Source organism: Nannospalax galili, unplaced genomic scaffold, assembly GCF_000622305.1.
Source record: "Nannospalax galili isolate Female #2095 unplaced genomic scaffold, S.galili_v1.0 scaffold2135, whole genome shotgun sequence".
NCBI classification, from domain to species: domain Eukaryota; kingdom Metazoa; phylum Chordata; class Mammalia; order Rodentia; family Spalacidae; genus Nannospalax; species Nannospalax galili.
This window is the reverse complement of record NW_008336017.1, coordinates 18,015-35,630: the sequence shown is the minus strand read 5'-3', so window position 1 is coordinate 35,630 and position 17,616 is coordinate 18,015. Positions and strand designations below refer to the sequence as shown.

Below are 17,616 nucleotides of genomic sequence, written 5' to 3'. Positions count from 1 at the left end.
GGCAGTCCTGATTTAGACACTATGGCAAAATCCTGGCCATCGTCAGACCACCTGTCATCAGTTCTGTATGTACTTGTCTTCTCCCAAACAGGACAAGTCTTGCCCTGCCTCCCAACACAACTGTTCTCACCAGCTCTCAAGGGACCCTGTGTCCTCCACAGCTTCCCCAGGCCTGTATCCAGAAGCATCACAAATGACCCCAGCCATGACCAACAGCCCCAGCTTGCTTGACCTACTCATAAACAGTATTCTCAAGTCACTGAGGCTTTTATTTTGCACAATAACCACTGGAAATCTTGGCTGTGGCCACCTTGGCGGTTACACTGGAGGTATGAGGGCTCCTGATACTAGGTGGGAAGTGAGGAGACAATGATAATCACATGATGGGAAGTGAGGAGACAATGATTTGGACCAATCACATGATTACAGAGCTGGGGTTTCCAACAGGGCTTCAGGTGGTCAGGTGTGGCTTTGGACCTCTAGGGAAGCAGTGGCAGGAGAGGGAGCTAACTACAGAGACCTGACAAACACCAGGCCGGCCTCGAGTAGCCTTGATATCAGGGACATGGTCTAAGCAGCCAGTGTGACTGAGGGCTCCAGGAATAGCTGACCATCGTTTACTTGGCCAGGGGGTTTCTGAAGGACTTGCCGGCAAACTTGGCCTTGCTGCCCAGTTCCTCCTCGATTCTAGGCAAACACAAATGGGGAAGAGAGGAAAAAGGACAGAGTAAAATCTCAATGCAGACATCTTCACCCCCCACAGACAGTCAAGGATACACAGCTCCTTCTCCCAAGGAGACCCCAGAAGTCTCCAGCCTGCCCAGCTTATCCCTGACCCTTGAAAGCAGAGCTCTGGGATGTCAGAACAGAAGAGGGCTATTCTTTCGTTTTCCCTGCTCCCTCTCTCCAGTCCCAAAGGTCTAGACAGAATACACACCAAGACTGGGGTTTCTCCAAATGTGAAATCCCAGTACTTTCTTTTAAAAGAGCAGCACATCTTACTGTTCACTTAGCTTTCGTGTGTGAATGAAACTGTAAAATGAAACTCAAGAGAGATCCATCTCTGCTGCCACTACCTCCCAAGTGCTGGGACTAAAGGTGTGCCACACCACCCTGGCTCCATGCTCAAGTTATTTTAAAAACTTTTTATTTATTATTTTTATGTGTATGCATGTATTGCCTGCGTGTAGGTTAAGTGCACCCATGTCACGCAATGCCCATGAAGGACAGAAGAGGCTGCCAGATCCCCTGGAATTAGAATTATGGAGAGTTGTTAGCTGCTATGTGGGTGCTGGGATTTGAACCCGGGTCTTCTGCAAGAACAGTCATTGTTCTTAGCCACTGAGCCAGCTCTCCGGCCCCAACCATGCTTAAGTTTTAAAGAAGTGTTCATAAGGGAGAACTTGGGAATGAATAGCAATTCTCTAGGCATTGGTTTCCAAAGGCATGACAGGAAGACATGAGCTCTTTCATCTCTGAACAGACCTATTCTGCCTCCCACCAGAAGATGGCAACGTTGTATAGAACTACCAGCCCCCATGCTGTTCAGTTTAGGCTGGGATTCCCGGATCCATGTGTGTGCCCCAGACCAGGACCCTGACAGAGGGCTGTGCCCATCAGCAAGAATCTTTACCTGAGGATCTGATTGTACTTGGCCAGACGCTCGGATCGGCAAGGTGCACCAGTCTTAATCTGGAGGGACAAAGGGAAGCCATCATGGCAGAGGCAATTTCTTAATGGGAACCCTAACAACTAAGGGCAAAGATCCCAGGCAGGATGACTGTGAACCCATTTTGTTCTGAAGCCACAGCAGCTAAACAGGCCAAGCCATTACTCACACCTCTAAACATCCCCCACAACCTGCACCCCAGAGGCTCTTACCTGCCCAGTACAGAGTCCCACCACCAGGTCGGCAATGAAGGTATCCTCGGTCTCACCAGAGCGATGGGACACCATGACACCCCAACCATTAGACTGTGCCAGCTTGCACCTGAAGCAAGGAAATAAGCCAGACCATGTGATGCATTTCCCTCACCATTCGCCTGACATTGCTGCTCCTCATTTCTGAGCTCTAACCCTTGGCGCCTGGCTTTGTCAAGCAGAGCTGAGTGACACCAAGGGTAAGCCTAGTCCTTTTTGGACTGCCTACAGCCAGGAAGGCCTTCCCACCCTCATGTTCAGTCCCTGGCACCGGGCTTCTTGAACCAGACATAGCCTGTCAATGTTTATTCACTAAGCTGTGTTGTCTGTATGAAGTCAAACCACAGGAAATCAGGACCAGGCACTGATGCTCACTGCCTCACCTCCTGGTGCCACCAGCTACCCTATGGGTCACCTGGAATTCAGGAGTGACCTTTGCTACATTCTCAGTGTCTAGTTCCCAGGTGGAGGGACCCATTCCAGAAACTCCTCCCCGGGCTACTCACGCCTGCAGAGACTCGGTCACAGAGCCGATCTGGTTCACTTTGAGCAGGAGGCAGTTACAGGACTTCTCGGCCACAGCCTTAGCAATTCGTTTTGGGTTGGTCACTGTGAGATCATCCCCAACAACCTGGATGCCTGCACTATCCGTGAACTTCTGCCAAGCTTCCCAGTCATCCTGGTCAAAGGGGTCTTCAATGGACACCACTAAGGAAAGGAGATGCATCAGTATATACCCTGGGCTGTGGTGCCAGAACTACCCTTCCATTCCTCCTGTCTTTCCCCTGGGCTTAGAGTTATCACTCTCAATTTTTAAAGACAAGATTTGCTCTGCAGTTCCAGCTGGTCTAGAACTTGCGATCCTCCTGCCCGAGCCTCCTGAACCATAGGATTATAGGTCTAAGCCATCACACCTGGCTCTGGGTTCTTTTTTTCGAGAGCGGGTCTCCCTGTAGCCCTAGCTGGCCTGGAACTCACAGAGATCTGCCTGTCTCTGCCTCCTGAGTGCTGGGACTAAAGGTGTGTACCACCATGCCTGGCCCAAGTTTTTTTTCTTAAAGGGAAATTGAGAGTAAGCATAGAGATACACACTCAGGTGTACAAAGGGAGCTGGGGACTGTAGGTGGTGGGCAGAACACTCATCTAGGACACATGAGATCCTGGGATTTACCAATACAGTACCAATAGAAATGTGTATACACCATTTTGCCCAGCTAAATGCGTATTTTTATATAGCCTCCCCCCAGTACTGGGGTTTAAACGCTCAAGGCCTGAGCTACCATGTTGGGCCTAAAAATCAGAAGTAGGAAAGACTGTAAGTGATCACTCAGACCTATAACTCCAGCATCTGGGAGGCTCAGGAGGGTGACCAAGTTCAAGGTCAGTAAGGAAGGGCTGCACAGTAAAATAAGATCCTGCCTCCAAAAAGGGAAAAGGAGGGGAATGAAGACTGAGTTGGGGTCTTGGCTTAACAGCAAATTAACTTCTTATAAAAGTAACTGCAGGGCCCAAGAGGAAGACCTCCAGGTTGCAATTCTGGATCCTCTATCACCGCCATTTCCTACTCCATGTGCATTCAATGATGCAGGGATCAGCTCCCGGAAAGGGTGAAAAAGCCCACCAAGGGCCATTCCAGTTCTCAAGGCTCAGCTTCCTCCCTGTATGAGGGAGCACAGGTTTCATCAGGGCCACAGGGTTGTTGCTGTGGCAACAGAAGGTACTGTACTATGCAAACTTCTCAAATGCTCATCATGGCTGACCCCTACGATTTCCACAGAGAAGCAGTGTGAAGCCTTATGGCTTCCTTCACCCTTACCAGTGGCCACACATGCAGCTAGAAGGGGGACAGCACCCAGGGAGCACTCACCTGGATAGTCTCGGATGAAGGACTTATACAGGTCAGCCAGCTGGTCAGGCGAGATGTACCTGTTGGGGTCATCAGGAGACTTGAAGTCCAAGTCGTATTTGCCAGACCTGAAGAACTCAGAGGCAGCTACATCCATGCCGATGACAACCTTGTCAGTGTAGCCAGCCTTCCCAATTGCGTTCTTCAGCAGCTCCAAGGCTGGAAAGGGGCAACGGTGGGTAACAGGTAAACAGATCTCACTGCAACAGGTGCCAACTGGGGACTGCCACAAAGAGCAGGGAGATGCCCTGGCCTTGTCTCAGGCCAGCAGAATGCCGGGTATGCGGCTGATCCTGCTTCAGGCAAGAAGCCATTGCCTGAAGGGCTCAAAGGGCCCCATTAAGTGGTAGTCCTATCAGCTGTAAGAACAGCCTTTCTCATGGCCAAAGGTCCCAAATTTAGTGCGACAGCAGCTGTGCTGGCCAAGATACAGTTACTGTGATCAGCTGTACTGAGGGTGGCTTTAAATAGGGCAGAGGCTGGGATCCAGAGGGAGACCTGAGCAAGAACCACCTCAAGCCCAGGCTCCCAAGAACAGGCACAGGGCCTGCCTCACAGGCAATGCAGCCCAGCTCAGCCTCCAGGCTGAGTAGATAGATGCACAGCTCCTGCTACCCACCAACCACAATACTGGCTAGAAAGTGAGGCCCTCAGTCAAATCCATTTTAACACAGGTCACAAGAAGCTGCAAGGGGGCAGTGAGATGGTTGGTAAGGTGAGGTGCTTGTTCCCAAGTCTGATGCCCTGAGATCAATCCTCAGTATCCATGTGGTGGAAGGAAAGAACCACAAGTTGTCCTCTGACCTCCACTAATGGCACAAGTACGCACACATGTCTGCACACACACAAAGTAAAAACATGACAAAAAATTTAAGTTTTCTGCCAGGTGTGGTGGCGCACGCCTTTAATCCCAGCACTTGGGAGGCAGAGGCAGGCTGATCTTTGTGAGTTCAAAGCCAGTCTGGTCTACATAGTGAGTTCAGGTCAGCTGGGGTTACAGGGAGACCCTGTCCCAAAAAAAAGGACAAAAAAAAAGTATTTTTATTTTATGTGTATAAGCGTTTTGTCTACATTTAGGCCACACCAAGTGCAATGTCCATGGAGGCCAAAAGAGGGCATCAGATCCCCCTAGAACTGGAGTTCTGGATGGTTGTTCGCTACCATATGAGTGCTGGGAACTGAACCCAGGTCCTCTGCAACCTCCACATCTATGCCTAAAGATTCATAGCAAAACCAAAATACAAGCCAAGCTTCTTTCAAATAATGTAGTTAGGTATGGTGATGTCTGCCCATAGCTCCAGTTCCTCAAGAACCGTAGGGTAGCTGGGACAACGGAGTGAGACTCCCACCTCAAAACAATCACTGCATTTGAATTGGCACAGAAATTATTGGTCACACCCAATACCTGACACCTTCTAGTACACAGCACACCACTAACTAGGTACATGCAAGATAAGCAATTAATGGCAAGGAATAAACCACCTCTCCTCCAGTCTGGACACAGCAGCTCAACATGTCATTAGCCTTTGAGACTACAGGCTTGTGCCAGTGACTAGCTCCCTTCTTTAAAATGGAGCACCTGCCTCCCCCAATACCTTGCAGGGCCTTGTTCCCGCCCTCAGGGGACAGGGAGTTCTGTACCTTACCTTCTTTGTTCTCCAGGATGTTGGGTGCAAACCCGCCTTCATCACCCACATTGGTGGCATCTTTTCCATATTTCTCCTTGATGACATTCTTCAGGTTGTGGTAGACCTCCGCTCCAATGCGCATGGCTTCCCGGAAGCTGGAAGCACCCACGGGGAGGATCATGAACTCCTGCATGGCCAGCTTGTTGCCAGCGTGGGAACCACCGTTGATCACGTTGAAAGCCTGAAGGAGCAGAGAGGAGGCATGGCACCAGCCTAGAGAAGCCCATGGTTATCAAGCCCCTGCCTGACCAGCCACCATCTGGTCCTGTGACCCTGGTCCTCGAAGAACAGATGAGGGCGTCTCTGACTGTGGGATGCTTACTAGTCTTCAGTCATCAGAAGCAGTGACTCTGCCTGCTCACCCCACACCCTAACACCTAACAAAAAGCTCTGCTGCCATCTCTCTAATTACAAACCAAGGACTAGGTGGCAAGAGAGGCCATCTCATCTGCTCAAGTTGTGCTTAGCAAAGGGTAGAAGGCGTCTGAGGCTGACACTTCCAGAGGCTTCATTCCTCAAGTGCTGGGAGTCATGCACCTGTGAGATCCGGGGCCTTTTAGAGCCCCCATGGATGTGATGATATTCTTAATTATCTGACAATCTAGCCTCACCCATGAATGGTCTTTATGAAAGATTATCTAGATCAAGTTAGCCTGTAGGGGACTGCCTTGATTACATCAATTGATGGGGAAGACCCAGCCCACTGTGGGTGGTTCCATCCCCTGGATTTGGGTCATGCCTATTTCAAAGCAGAGGTGCAGGAGGCTCTCTGCTCTTGACTGTGGGGTGATGTGATTGTTTCTGCCACCTTGATGCCTCTGCAATGATACTGGAATGTGAGCTAAAATAAACCTTTCTCCCCTAAATCGCCACAGAAATTAAACTTCAGCAAGCTCCAACAAGCCACTCACCGGGACTGGCAGGATGACTTCGGGGTTACCAGCCAGGTCGGCGATGTGTCGGTACAGGGGCACGCCCTTCTCTACAGCACCAGCTTTGCAGACAGCCAGGGATACTCCCAGGATGGCATTTGCACCAAACTTAGCTAGAATGAAGAAGGTAACGAAGGCGTTTCTCCCCTGCCGGACTTTCTCCCACTGGCCTTTATAAGCATTCGCACACTATCTTCCACTTGGACCACACGAAGTGGTTTCCTTTTTCTGTCACTTCAACTTCCATGTTCTAACAGTACTTCATGGCCCTATCTGCCAATCCCCAAAGAGCCTCTCCCTTGGTTGACAATTCCACAAGTTGCTTGATTATAAGCCCCCCAAAATAAAAAGAAGGAGAACCCATGCTTTTCCCAAGCCCTACCCTCGGCCACTCACATTTATTTTCAGTCCCATCCATTTCAATCATCAGTTTGTCGATCTTCTCCTGTTCTACGACATTCAGTTTCTAGAGGGGAGAAAGAGGGTAAGGCTGAGGCCTCCCGCACCCACCAAGCAGCATGTAGACTCGGCAATGGTGCGAAGTCAAACTCAATTTTGTGCTCTGGACCTCTTTGTAGGCAAAAAAGGAGCTGGGCATGGAGATCAGGGGTAAATGCATGCACACACAAGACCATGGCTTGATCCCTAGCACCAAAAAGAGGCGGGGAAACAAGAGAAACAAAACCACCTTTGACTTGCTTTAATGGCATTAGGCCAACAACAGATTTCAGTCTCCCTATGGAGTCCAAGGTCACAGATATGAATGGCACATGTGGTGTAAGCTGTTACCATAAACAAAGGCAACTCCATTGGGCAATAAATAAATAATAAATAAATAAATAAATAAATCTCATTGTTCACAGTCAGGGCCCTGCAAGGCTGCCTCTCTCAGTGTTGGCCAAGACCAACACTGACAGGGCCCCACTCTCTGACGGGGTGCATGATTTTTGCAGATAGTGCACAATTAGTCAAATATTTGATCAAAAAACCCATTTTGGTGAGAATACAAAATAATAAGCTGGTGTCTTAACTGGTTCAGACTGTTTCAAAACATTTAAAACTTCACAATCCAATCACAAGATTGTGACAATAACCTGTTACCTAGTTTGCCATATAAATAACGATTTGTTATCTTGATGTTTTGACAAGGTGTTGCTGGGGAAAGCTGGCGTGGACGAGAGTAGACAGCTCCAGAGGCCAAACCTCACCACAGCTCAGGTGAAGCAGACTTCCCAAGGGGAAAATGTGAAGGGAAGCTCTGCTCCCATGGTTAGTCATGCCAGGCAGGGTATAAAGAGACAAAGAACATGGTGTGTCAGGTGCCCTGGAGACAGGAGCAGAGGACATAGGCATGGAGATTGGCAATGAGGAATTTTGTCTGGGGACCAGATGAGCAGGGACCAATTACAGCACCATAGAGGTTAGACCAAAAAATAAGCCATCGGGGGACAGAGGGTGCAGGGTCCTTCAGCCCCATTTATGCATAGTAGCTTACAGTCTTTCCTGTTTGACACACAAGGTTAAATTAAGGTTTAAGTAATAATTTTTTTTTACCTATTTTATTATTTTTATTTTATGTGTTATGCCTGCATGTAGGTAAATGCACCCATGTTGTGCAATGCCCACAGGACAGAAGTAGCTGTCGGATCCCTTGGAAATGGAGTTACAGACAGCTGCTAGTAGCCATGTGGGTGCTGGGATTCAAACCCAGGTCTTCTGCAAGAAACAGTGTTCTTAACTGCTGAACCATTTCTCCAGCCCAGGAATACATTTTTAAAGTTTATGTGTATGTGCATGTTTGCAGAGGCCAGAAGAGGATGCCAGATCCCCTGGAGCTAGAGCTATGTAGTTATCAGCTGCTCAGTGTAGGCGCTAGGAACTCAGGGCCTCTGGAACAGCAGCAAGTGCTCTAACTATTGAGTCATCGCTCCAGCCCCAAATTAACATTTGGGGGGTTAGAGATGGTATTGGGGGACTGAACCCAGGGCCTTGGACATGACAAGTGTATCTCTACCATGAGTTTACATCCCCACTCCCAAGATTTTTGTTTTTGAAATTCTATGTAGCCAAGGATGACCTTGAACTGTTTCTCTTGCCCCTCCCTCCCAACTACTGGGATCACAGGTATAATCACACTATACCGTTTTGGTGCTGGGGACCAAACGCTGGGCTTAATGCATGCTAGGCAAGCACTCTTACTACTACTGAACTACACTCCCAGCAGCTCAAGTAACATTTTTATTTAGCAAGAGTTCCACTGTTAAGAGTAACAAATTTAAAAATTAAGTTATCATAGCCAGGCATGGTGGTGCACGCCTATATTCCCAGCACTTGGGAGGCAGAGGTAGGCGGATCTCTGAGTTCCAGGACAGCTGGGGCCACAAAAAGAGCCCCCCCCCCCCAATTAAGTTACCACGGACGATATCACAATACCCTAGAAAGAGCTGCTCTTAAAATCTGGACCATGGTCACCCAATGGTCAAGGTAACTGTAGGGAAAAATGCCAATTGCTCGCAGACTGCCTCATACCTCTGGGTCCAGTACTAGGTGCCATTAGAAGTCACACACAGACAGGTTAGACTCATGCATGACAGGGAATCCTGCTGGCTCCTAAAGCCCTCAGAATAAGCTCTCTATGACCAGGAAAGGCCCTGGGATTTGCTCTGGTGGCATTGATAGGCAGTAGTTCCCAGGAGGTCAATCCTACCTTGCTAACCAGAGCAGGTGCAATAGTTTTATTGATGTGCTCAACAGCCTTTGAGACACCTAGAAGGAAGGATTATCACATTACCGACAGTATTACAGTATGCAGGCTTGAGCAACATTGTTAGAAAATGCTGGAGTTGTGGGCCCAGAAGCCCAAAGACCCTCCACAGGACCTCTCTACACCCTATTCCCACTTCCCCGAGAATGAGACTTTCTGGCCCAGTCTGAGTGCTCTTACCTAGGACCCCAAAGGGTTAGAGCCACACACAGAGCATCAGCCCAGAATCTGAGGGAGTTAGTTCAAGATCATGCACTGGGAAGACCAGCTGCATACCTAGGATGCCCGGGTGTTACCTGAGTACATAAGGCTGGTGCCAGGAACTCATTAACATACTTAACGGGTCTGGAGACGCCTGCCCAGTAGAGGTGGATAGAAAAGGAAACAGAGACTCAAAAGAGAACAGGCTTCAGAGGACATGGAGGAGAGCGAGGAAAGGGGAGGACAGGAGAGTTGAGGACCAGGCTACTCTAAATTCTGGCTCATTAGCACTGGGGTACTGTCCAGCTTCAGAGAAGGCCTTGAACAGCCATTAAACAAGGGTATCATGTTTCTGTGTGGTGACAAACTTTCATGAAGTCAAGCGAACTCAGGGCTTCCCACCCAAGGAGCCATTTTAGACTTTTACTCAATTGCTGCCCTCCAGGAATATTAGTATCACTAATGTGTCATCAGTTCAGTCTAAGATCTTCTGTTTTTCCTGGAAAGATTCTCCAAAAGTTTGCAGGGAAGACACTGCGCCAGTGGAGAAGCCAGAGACTAGTCCTGTGTGCTCTGCTGTGACTTGGCCAAACAGATGCCACCTATGAACAACAGGTGAGCACCACACCAAGGTTACAGGTGAGTCCACACAGCCAACTAGGGGAGCAGGTGCTGGTTTGCCAGGGTAGTGCTTCTGTCAATCAGGCATCAGAAACTTTCCTTCCATTAAAGATGGGAACAGTATACAAGGCCCAGACCCTTCTGGAAGAAGCTCACTTCTCATGCTTAGGAACCCTGAGGCCAATAAGCTACCTTGCTGGCTTTCCCATGTGCTAGCCAGTGCTCATCACTGACATAAGTGGAAGCTTGGGAAAAGCTAGGAGGGGCCGTCTCTGAAGGTGGGCTATGGGTTCTTAGCCTTACCCTTTCCCATGTAGCGTGTCTTATCATTGTCCCGGAGTTCCAGGGCCTCATAGATACCAGTTGAGGCACCACTGGGCACAGCAGCTCGGAAGAGACCTGAATTGGTGGGGGAGATAACAAATAAGAAACACTCAGAGTCTGGTGATGGTCTATAAAGCCAGCAATCAGAAGGTAGAGGAGGATGATCAGGAGTTCAAAGCCATCCTTGGCTACTTAATTATGACGGTACATGCCTGTGATCCCAATGCTCAGGAGGTTGAGACCAGTCTGGGCCAAAGCAAAACACACATCTCAAAAAGAAACCCAAAGCCACGCCAACAGAACAGAACAGAAGCCCGCGTCCCAGTCCACTCCCACTCACTGACAGCATCTGATACAGGAGGCTGGGCTTCCTTCCAGACCTTCACACTGATTCTACAGCAGTCACACCAAGAGGTGGCTGAATTTCTCTGGTTTAAAAAAAACGATGCAGCGTCTCTAACCTCAATACACACAGGTTGGGGGCGGGGTGAGTCTTGCTAAATAAAATACAGATTGGGATACAGGAGGTCCAAGAGTATCTCTTACAAGCTCCCAGCTGGTCTTGGGGCTACAGTACCCAATAGATACAGGTGTAGCCACTAAGGTACTGAGTGTTTACAGCCCTGTGCAGGTGGCACACACTTTACCCCAGCCCTTGAGGGGTAGAGAGAGAGAGATTTGAGTCCCAGGCCAGCTGGGGCTACACAGCGAGACCAAAAAAGAAAAAAACAAAACACCAAACATTGCCTCTGAGGGTTCCTAGACTTTGACAGTGAAATTATACATATCAGTAGGAAGAAACTAGCTTTACTCATTTAAAAGTTCTCCAATTAAATGCTGTCCTGCTTGGGAGGCAGAGGCAGGTGCATCTGTGAGTTGGAGGCCAGCCTGGTCTCCATAGTGAATCCAGCCAGTTGAGGCTACAGGGAGACCCCGTCTCAAAAAAAAAAAAAAAAAAAAAAGACTAAATGCTGTCCTGATCCTCTAACTTCTTGGGTCTTTTTGATTGTTTAAAGTGAATTTTCAACTGCAAAGTTCCACCAACTGATGGAGCTCCTGGGATGAAGGGCCAGACACAGGATCCTTGACTTTCAGCATGGAGCACAGAGCCAGGATGAAGCCAGCAAGCTCTTGCTGACTGAAGACGAGGAGCTGTCTTTTCAGGGGAATGGGAGGGCAGGCAGGAAGGGCTGGGCCCTGGAGCTGAGCCTGTAACTCAGTGACTCAGCTCTGACTGGCAGGTCCTAGTGTGCTCTGCAGGACTGTGGGTCTGCCTGAAGCGCCTTTTCCAACTGCACCCATTACATGCATCTCTAAAGTGGGGGGAAGGGCATGTGGGGGCACATGTGGCTGGAGCTATGGTCCATAAGGTTTCTGCTTTTTGGGGGCATGAGGCCAGTTTGAGACAGGTTCTTATTATATAGAACCCAGGCTAGTCCCCAAATCAGTCCTTCCTCAGGCACTGATAGGCATTAGCTACCACACCCAGCCAGTTTCTCTTAGGGCAAAATTCGAAACCCCCCCCCCCAATCAAGTACTCTTATCACTGAACTGAGTGGAAGTCACACCTGCCCCTAATTTCTCTTTATCAAGAGGGAAAAAAAATGACCCTATCACACCTCGTGCTTATTTGGTCACAGCAAGCTTTGCAGCCAATTCGTGATGAGTCCATTCAGGAACAAGGGCTTAATTTAGGCACTACTTTATTTCTCAGTCCCAATGACCTAAGCCTGCCCAACCTACATCCTGCCTTTTAAATCCAAGCAGAGCTGGGCATGGTAGCACATGCCCGTAATCCCAGCACACGGAAGGCACGGAATCCATCACTAAGACAAATTTCTCCGTGGAGTTAAGGTAGAAGGAACTACAGCATCCAAGGTGGCACGTACCTTTTGAGGTGTAGAGATCAACCTCCACAGTGGGATTTCCTCGAGAGTCAAAGATCTCTCTGGCATGGATCTTGAGAATAGACATGGTGAATTTCTGTGGGAAAAACAGTTCGTATTTCCCATAAGCCCTAACACTGAATTTGCTAATTCATTCAAGAAATTACTTCTGAACCCAGCATGGTAGCATACATCTTTACACCCCGGCACTTGAGAAGGACCAAACTGATTTCCAGGCCCACTGGGGCTATACAGTGAGATCTTGTCTCAAAAAGGGGGAAAAAAAAAAAAATCACCTCTGAGGGAAGGACTTTGGCAGTTAACACTGCTCCCTAAAAAGCAGGTTAGAGGGCCAGTGAAATGGCTCACCAGGTAGACACTTGCTGCCAAGCCTGAAGACTTGCAATTGTTCTCAGGGACCCTCATGGTAGGAGAACACCACTCCTGTAAGTTGTGGTCTGATCTCCCTCCACATGTGTGTTTGTGCCACATACAAAATTATACATATTAAGTTTTAAGTTTATGGTTCAGTGGTAGAGTGCTCACCTGCCATGTTCAAAGCCCTGGGTTGGATCCCAGCAGGGCTAGGGGGCAGGGAGTGGTAATTCAATAGTGAAGTGTGTGTTTAGCAGGAACACAAGGCCCTGGGTTGGATCCCCAGCACTGGCTGGGGGTGGGGGGGTGGGCTGAGACTGAGACTGAGTACCAGAAAAAAAATCTGCAACTGGAAAGATCAATGTGGTGGTGGCATGGGGAACAGTTCTGACATGGGTTATTCACAATCATGGGATAGGAAGAACTAACAAAGAAACAAGCGTATGAAGGTCACAGCAAAATCATCTGAAATGAGAAAAAAAAAAAAAGAAAAAAAAACCCAAAAGGCAGTCAGTAGAAATCTGGTACGGTAAACCACTGCAACTCTGTGGAAAAAAAGTCTAACATAATTCATCAATTAAACCTGAGGTTTCAGTACCACCTTCAACTGGTATATTTGATAAGCAGTAAGAAATTTTGAGTGTGGCGGTTAAGACCCAGCTCCTTGGTCTACGGCACATGTCTGCTAACTTCCTTCCCACGTGCAAGGTCTGGGTTCAATCCCCCACATCTCCTTCCCACTAGAAGGGGGGCCTTCAGCAAGACAGCCAACAGTGATGTCCTCTGATTAATATTTCTTTCAAAAGGGTATCTTATCTCATTAGAAAAAAAAACTTCTCCAACACTAAAGGATGGTTTGATTTGAAAATATCGAGAGGAAGAGGACAAAGGGCATGAAAGAAATAGCCAAGCCCTTAAAAAAAAAAAAAAGTCCCTTTCTAACTTTTTCCCTTGGGGGCTTTCCAAAAACCCATCCGAACAGCTTCCAGAAGCAGGACCCTGATTTGTGTTCAGGGGCCATTACTTGACTGGGTGCCTCACACCATCTCTGGCAAATTCCGAGTAGTGAATGGCATCTTTTTATGTTTCAAAACCAGTTACAGAAGCCACTTCTGAGGTGAAAATGGGGTTTTATTCCCTAGCCAAGCATCTACTTTCTACTATGGTCTAAAAGGCATATTTAAACATATTTAAAGTTTTGGTTAAGTCTGAGTTTGGGCTAATATATGCCTGTGCCTGTGTAACATTTCATCACCCCCAATGTCCCCAATCTACTTTTTTAGTCTACTTCCCCATTTGCAAGACACCAATGATTTACTCTGTAGATTTCAAATGCATTTGAGACGGTGCCTGGCTATGTACGCTCAGGCTGGGTTTGAACACCTCTTTCCTTTGTCCTCTTCCCCGCCATTCAAAGTATCCTACGCTGACCTCGCACTCCCGGCGATCCCCCAGCCTCAGCCTCCTCGGTACTGACATCACGCATATGCACCACCATGCGTTGGCCAAAACTCACTTTGATTTTTTTTTTTTCACTTTTTTGGGAGGAGGCGGGATGGCCACGTGCCACTGAGCTCGTGCGGTGGTCCGAGGAAAACTTGTGGGTGTCTGGGAGTGGGGCCTCGCCCTCCATGATGCGTGAACCAAGGTTAGAACTGAGGCCCTCATACTCGGCAAGCACCTTTACCCGCTGAGCGATCTCACCGCCCAGTCCAGTTTTACCGGACTGAACCCCGGACCAAGGGGAGAAAAGCGGACTGAGAAGCCAGAGGCATCAGTCTAGGCTAGTACCGGAGAATCCTGAGTGCAAGTCAGTCAAGGGACCACACCGCCTAGGGGGAAGGACACGAAGCCACAGGAAACAGGAAGCTTTCTTAAATACATCCTAAGTCGCAGCAGCACCCCCAGCCTAACTTGGGCGAGGTCTCCCGCGGGCTTCTCAAGAACCCAACTGGCCTGAAGCAATTTCCTCTACAATAAGCACCTCGGCTCAGGCCTTATTCCCGGGCAACGACTAGCCGGACCACCCACGCAGGGGCGGCAGGGGGGCACGGGAGCGCAATCTCCGGGCCATTCATCCCTTCTTCCATCTTGGGAAGACCTTTAAAGAGCACTGGGTGGCCCAGGCGTTCTCTCGCCCCAAACCTTTCCACTCAACCACCGACCGGGCAGTACTTTTCCATCCCCCACGTGCGCGTTCATCCGTGTTTTGCTTGGGCTGTTCTGGGCCCAGTTAAGAGTGCAAACCCGGAGGTCTGTCATTACAGGTTGATGTGCACCTCCCATCCCCCGCCCCAAAGAGCCAGCGCCTAAGGCTCCGGCCTCCAACGAAGACCTGAGGGTCGGGCGCAGCGTTGTGCATCCCCGGGTCGGTCCGCCCGTACCAGGGCTGGCACGCGCGTGCCCACAGGCTCCCCACTCGGAGTTCGTGGGGTAGGCGAAGCCCCTACCTGGCCGCTGGGTCGCCGCGCAAGAAAAGAAACAGCGGTGCTGTGGATACCGAGAAGTGCAGAGGCCGGCGCACTGAACTCCCGAGCGGCTCTAGGTGCCTCCCACCCCGACTTCCTGCCCAGCTCGTCAGGCCCCGCCCAGTTCCCGCCTCTATGCCCCGCCCCCTTCTGCTCCGCCGCCCCATTGGCCCAGAGCGCAGTCACTCCGGAGGAAGAGGTGGTTGGCCGCGGCCGCCAGAGAACAGGGGCGTCCGGCCCCAGGGGGTGTGGGGCGGGTGTGCTGGGCGCGGCCTAGACTCTGGGGCCCTGTGTGGCGGTGCCGGCGAGCTCCCCTGCCCGGAGCCGGGAGCCCAGCGGAGAGTCTGCGAAGCCCGGGCTCGGGGCGGGGCGGGGCGGGGCGCGCCGGCGGGCATGACGGCTCGGGCCCGCGGCACGTACTCCGAGTCGCTCACGCACTCGGCGTCGCACGTCCGGCTCATTACGACCTTGCTGACGACCTTCGTGTCCGGCCCTCCTATTGGCCCCGCCCCGCCCCGCCGCGAGGTGCGGGAGACCCCGGCTGCGTGGAGGCGTTGAACGGCAGCGGGGGGGGGGGGGGGGGGGGGGGGGGGGGGCATTGCGCCTGCGCACTGCCGGACCACGCCGGTAGGTCCAGTCCTGCTCTGCGCTGGCACCCGCCAAGGTGACCGCGTCTCTTTGTCCTTGCTGCAGAATCTCCATTCAAAGTAGCCGTGGGAAAGTTCACTTTCCCTTCGTATTACCCAAGACTTTTGTTATGATGTGCAGAGTCTTGGACCCACGTTCTCGCGCATGCTAAGCAAAATCTGGTACCATTGGTACCATTATGCGATATCCTTGCAGCCTCTACTTCGTGCTTTTTGAAATTTCCGTGTGGAATATCCCCGTGTGCCTCCCCAGTGTGAATTCATTCTCTTTACCTGTTATTTCTGGAAACATTACATACCCCTTTCCCCTGCTAGGGGGTGAGCTCAAACTTATCTGGAATCTTGAGACTCATGCATGATTTGAGAATGGAATTTTACATAGGAGCTGAGAGATTTCTCAAAGGTCGAGACAAGTAATATTCCACGGTGATGTGGCAAGTGACGGGAAAAGGTGGGTGGAGTCATTTTAGCTTTACGATTAAGAAAGTACCGATAGACATTAAAAATCAGCTGGCTCACCAAATTGAGACCTACCTGGGCTGCAAAAGAGAGACCCTCTCAAAGGAATGCCACAAAAATCATCTTACAGCCTCTGCAGTGCACACACCACTCCTAGGGAGGGCTGCAGTAATTGCTATTTTTCCTGTTACATTGTTTTCTCAACATCTCCATGAGATTCAAATCTATTTTTTAATTTGGTTATATCTTCTGGTCAGCTACAAAAAGCTGCATTTCTCTTAACCCTTGGCATTTTGCTCCCTGTAGCTCCTGACTAAGAGTTCCAAGGCCCTGATTAGAACAGTAGACCTGTTGAGTCTGCAGTTTTAAGTTTCCATTGACTAAGAAGCAAGTCTTTGGGATTAAATTCAGCAAAGAAGCAACAAGGAAATTGTAAAATGTTTCATTAAATGTTACAAATTTTGCAAGCAGTTTGTAATTTCACCAAGATGCTGGCGCTTGTTGGCTGCATACAACGAATATTCCCGGCCTCGTGACTCAGCAGCTAAACCCACACAGTCGGCATCTCCCAAGCCTTGTAAGAACTAGAAGGAATTGGACACTTCGGGCCCTCTCTTATTTTTAGAGCAATTCTAAGCTGTGGCCCAGAAAGGAATGCAAACAATCTTTTGATTATACATTTAAATGGTTAAGAGAGATAAAGCTTGAACAACACAGCTCTTATAACTGCTGTCTGGCCAGAACCAGTGAATCTAGCAAGAAATCAAACCTAAAACAAGATCTCAAACAGCTGCTGTTGCAAGATTCTTGGAGGCATTCCGAACCAGAACTTCTACCTCAAATTGTAGCTCAAATGTTAATGATTAGTAGAGATTCCCTCAAATCTTCTACAAAATTCACAAGCTGCCAAATGCCTTCTCTGTCTCTATGGCTCCCTAAGCTTTGTTACAGGCCCTGGGTTTCACAATTGCCTTTAGTCAGCACAGGGCTATTTACCCTGTCACCAACATTTATTTCTCACTTGCAGTGAGTAAGCTTGCTGGGCAATTGTATAGCCCTGGCAGATCAAAAGCACTTTCCTTGGTGGAATGCAGGGAGGGGAAATGAATGACCAAGTTTTCATAATGCCACACTTTGAAGCACTGCAGGGTGTCTGCAGCTGAACACCAGGACTAGCAGCCTATGACCCACCTGGATGACTGCTTCTGTCTGTGGTGTGTATGTGAACCCCTCCTCAACTGAGAAAAAAGAATACCTCTTTATGAAAGAGGGTCTTTAGGGCTGAGGATGTGGCTCAGGTGGTAGACTGCTTGCCTAGCATGCACGGAGCTCAGGGTTCAATCCCCAGCACCACATAAATTGGGCATGATCCCCACACTTAGGAAGTGGAGGCAGGAGGATCAGGAGTTCAAAGTAATTCCTGGT

General features: G+C 49.5%; 1 protein-coding gene across 2 annotated transcripts; it reads right to left on the bottom strand.

The window, feature by feature from the left end:
- Positions 1-483: 483 nt before the first annotated feature.
- Positions 484-15,221, bottom strand: Eno1 (enolase 1). 2 transcript variants are annotated; one of them, XM_008830809.3, is made up of 12 exons: positions 15,068-15,221; positions 12,246-12,339; positions 10,336-10,431; positions 9,154-9,212; positions 6,843-6,912; positions 6,426-6,559; positions 5,473-5,695; positions 3,788-3,985; positions 2,427-2,628; positions 1,882-1,990; positions 1,634-1,692; positions 484-687 (listed from the first exon to the last, which is right to left on the bottom strand). In XM_008830809.3, the coding sequence occupies exons 2-12, from the start codon at positions 12,328-12,330 to the stop codon at positions 618-620; spliced, it is 1,305 nt and encodes a 434-aa protein (XP_008829031.1). In that variant the 5' UTR covers positions 12,331-12,339; positions 15,068-15,221; the 3' UTR covers positions 484-617. The 2 variants fall into 2 exon arrangements, with proteins under 2 accessions (XP_008829031.1, XP_029418231.1); XM_029562371.1 differs by lacking the exon at positions 15,068-15,221 and adding an exon at positions 14,134-14,449.
- Between the last annotated feature and the right edge of the window lie 2,395 nt (positions 15,222-17,616).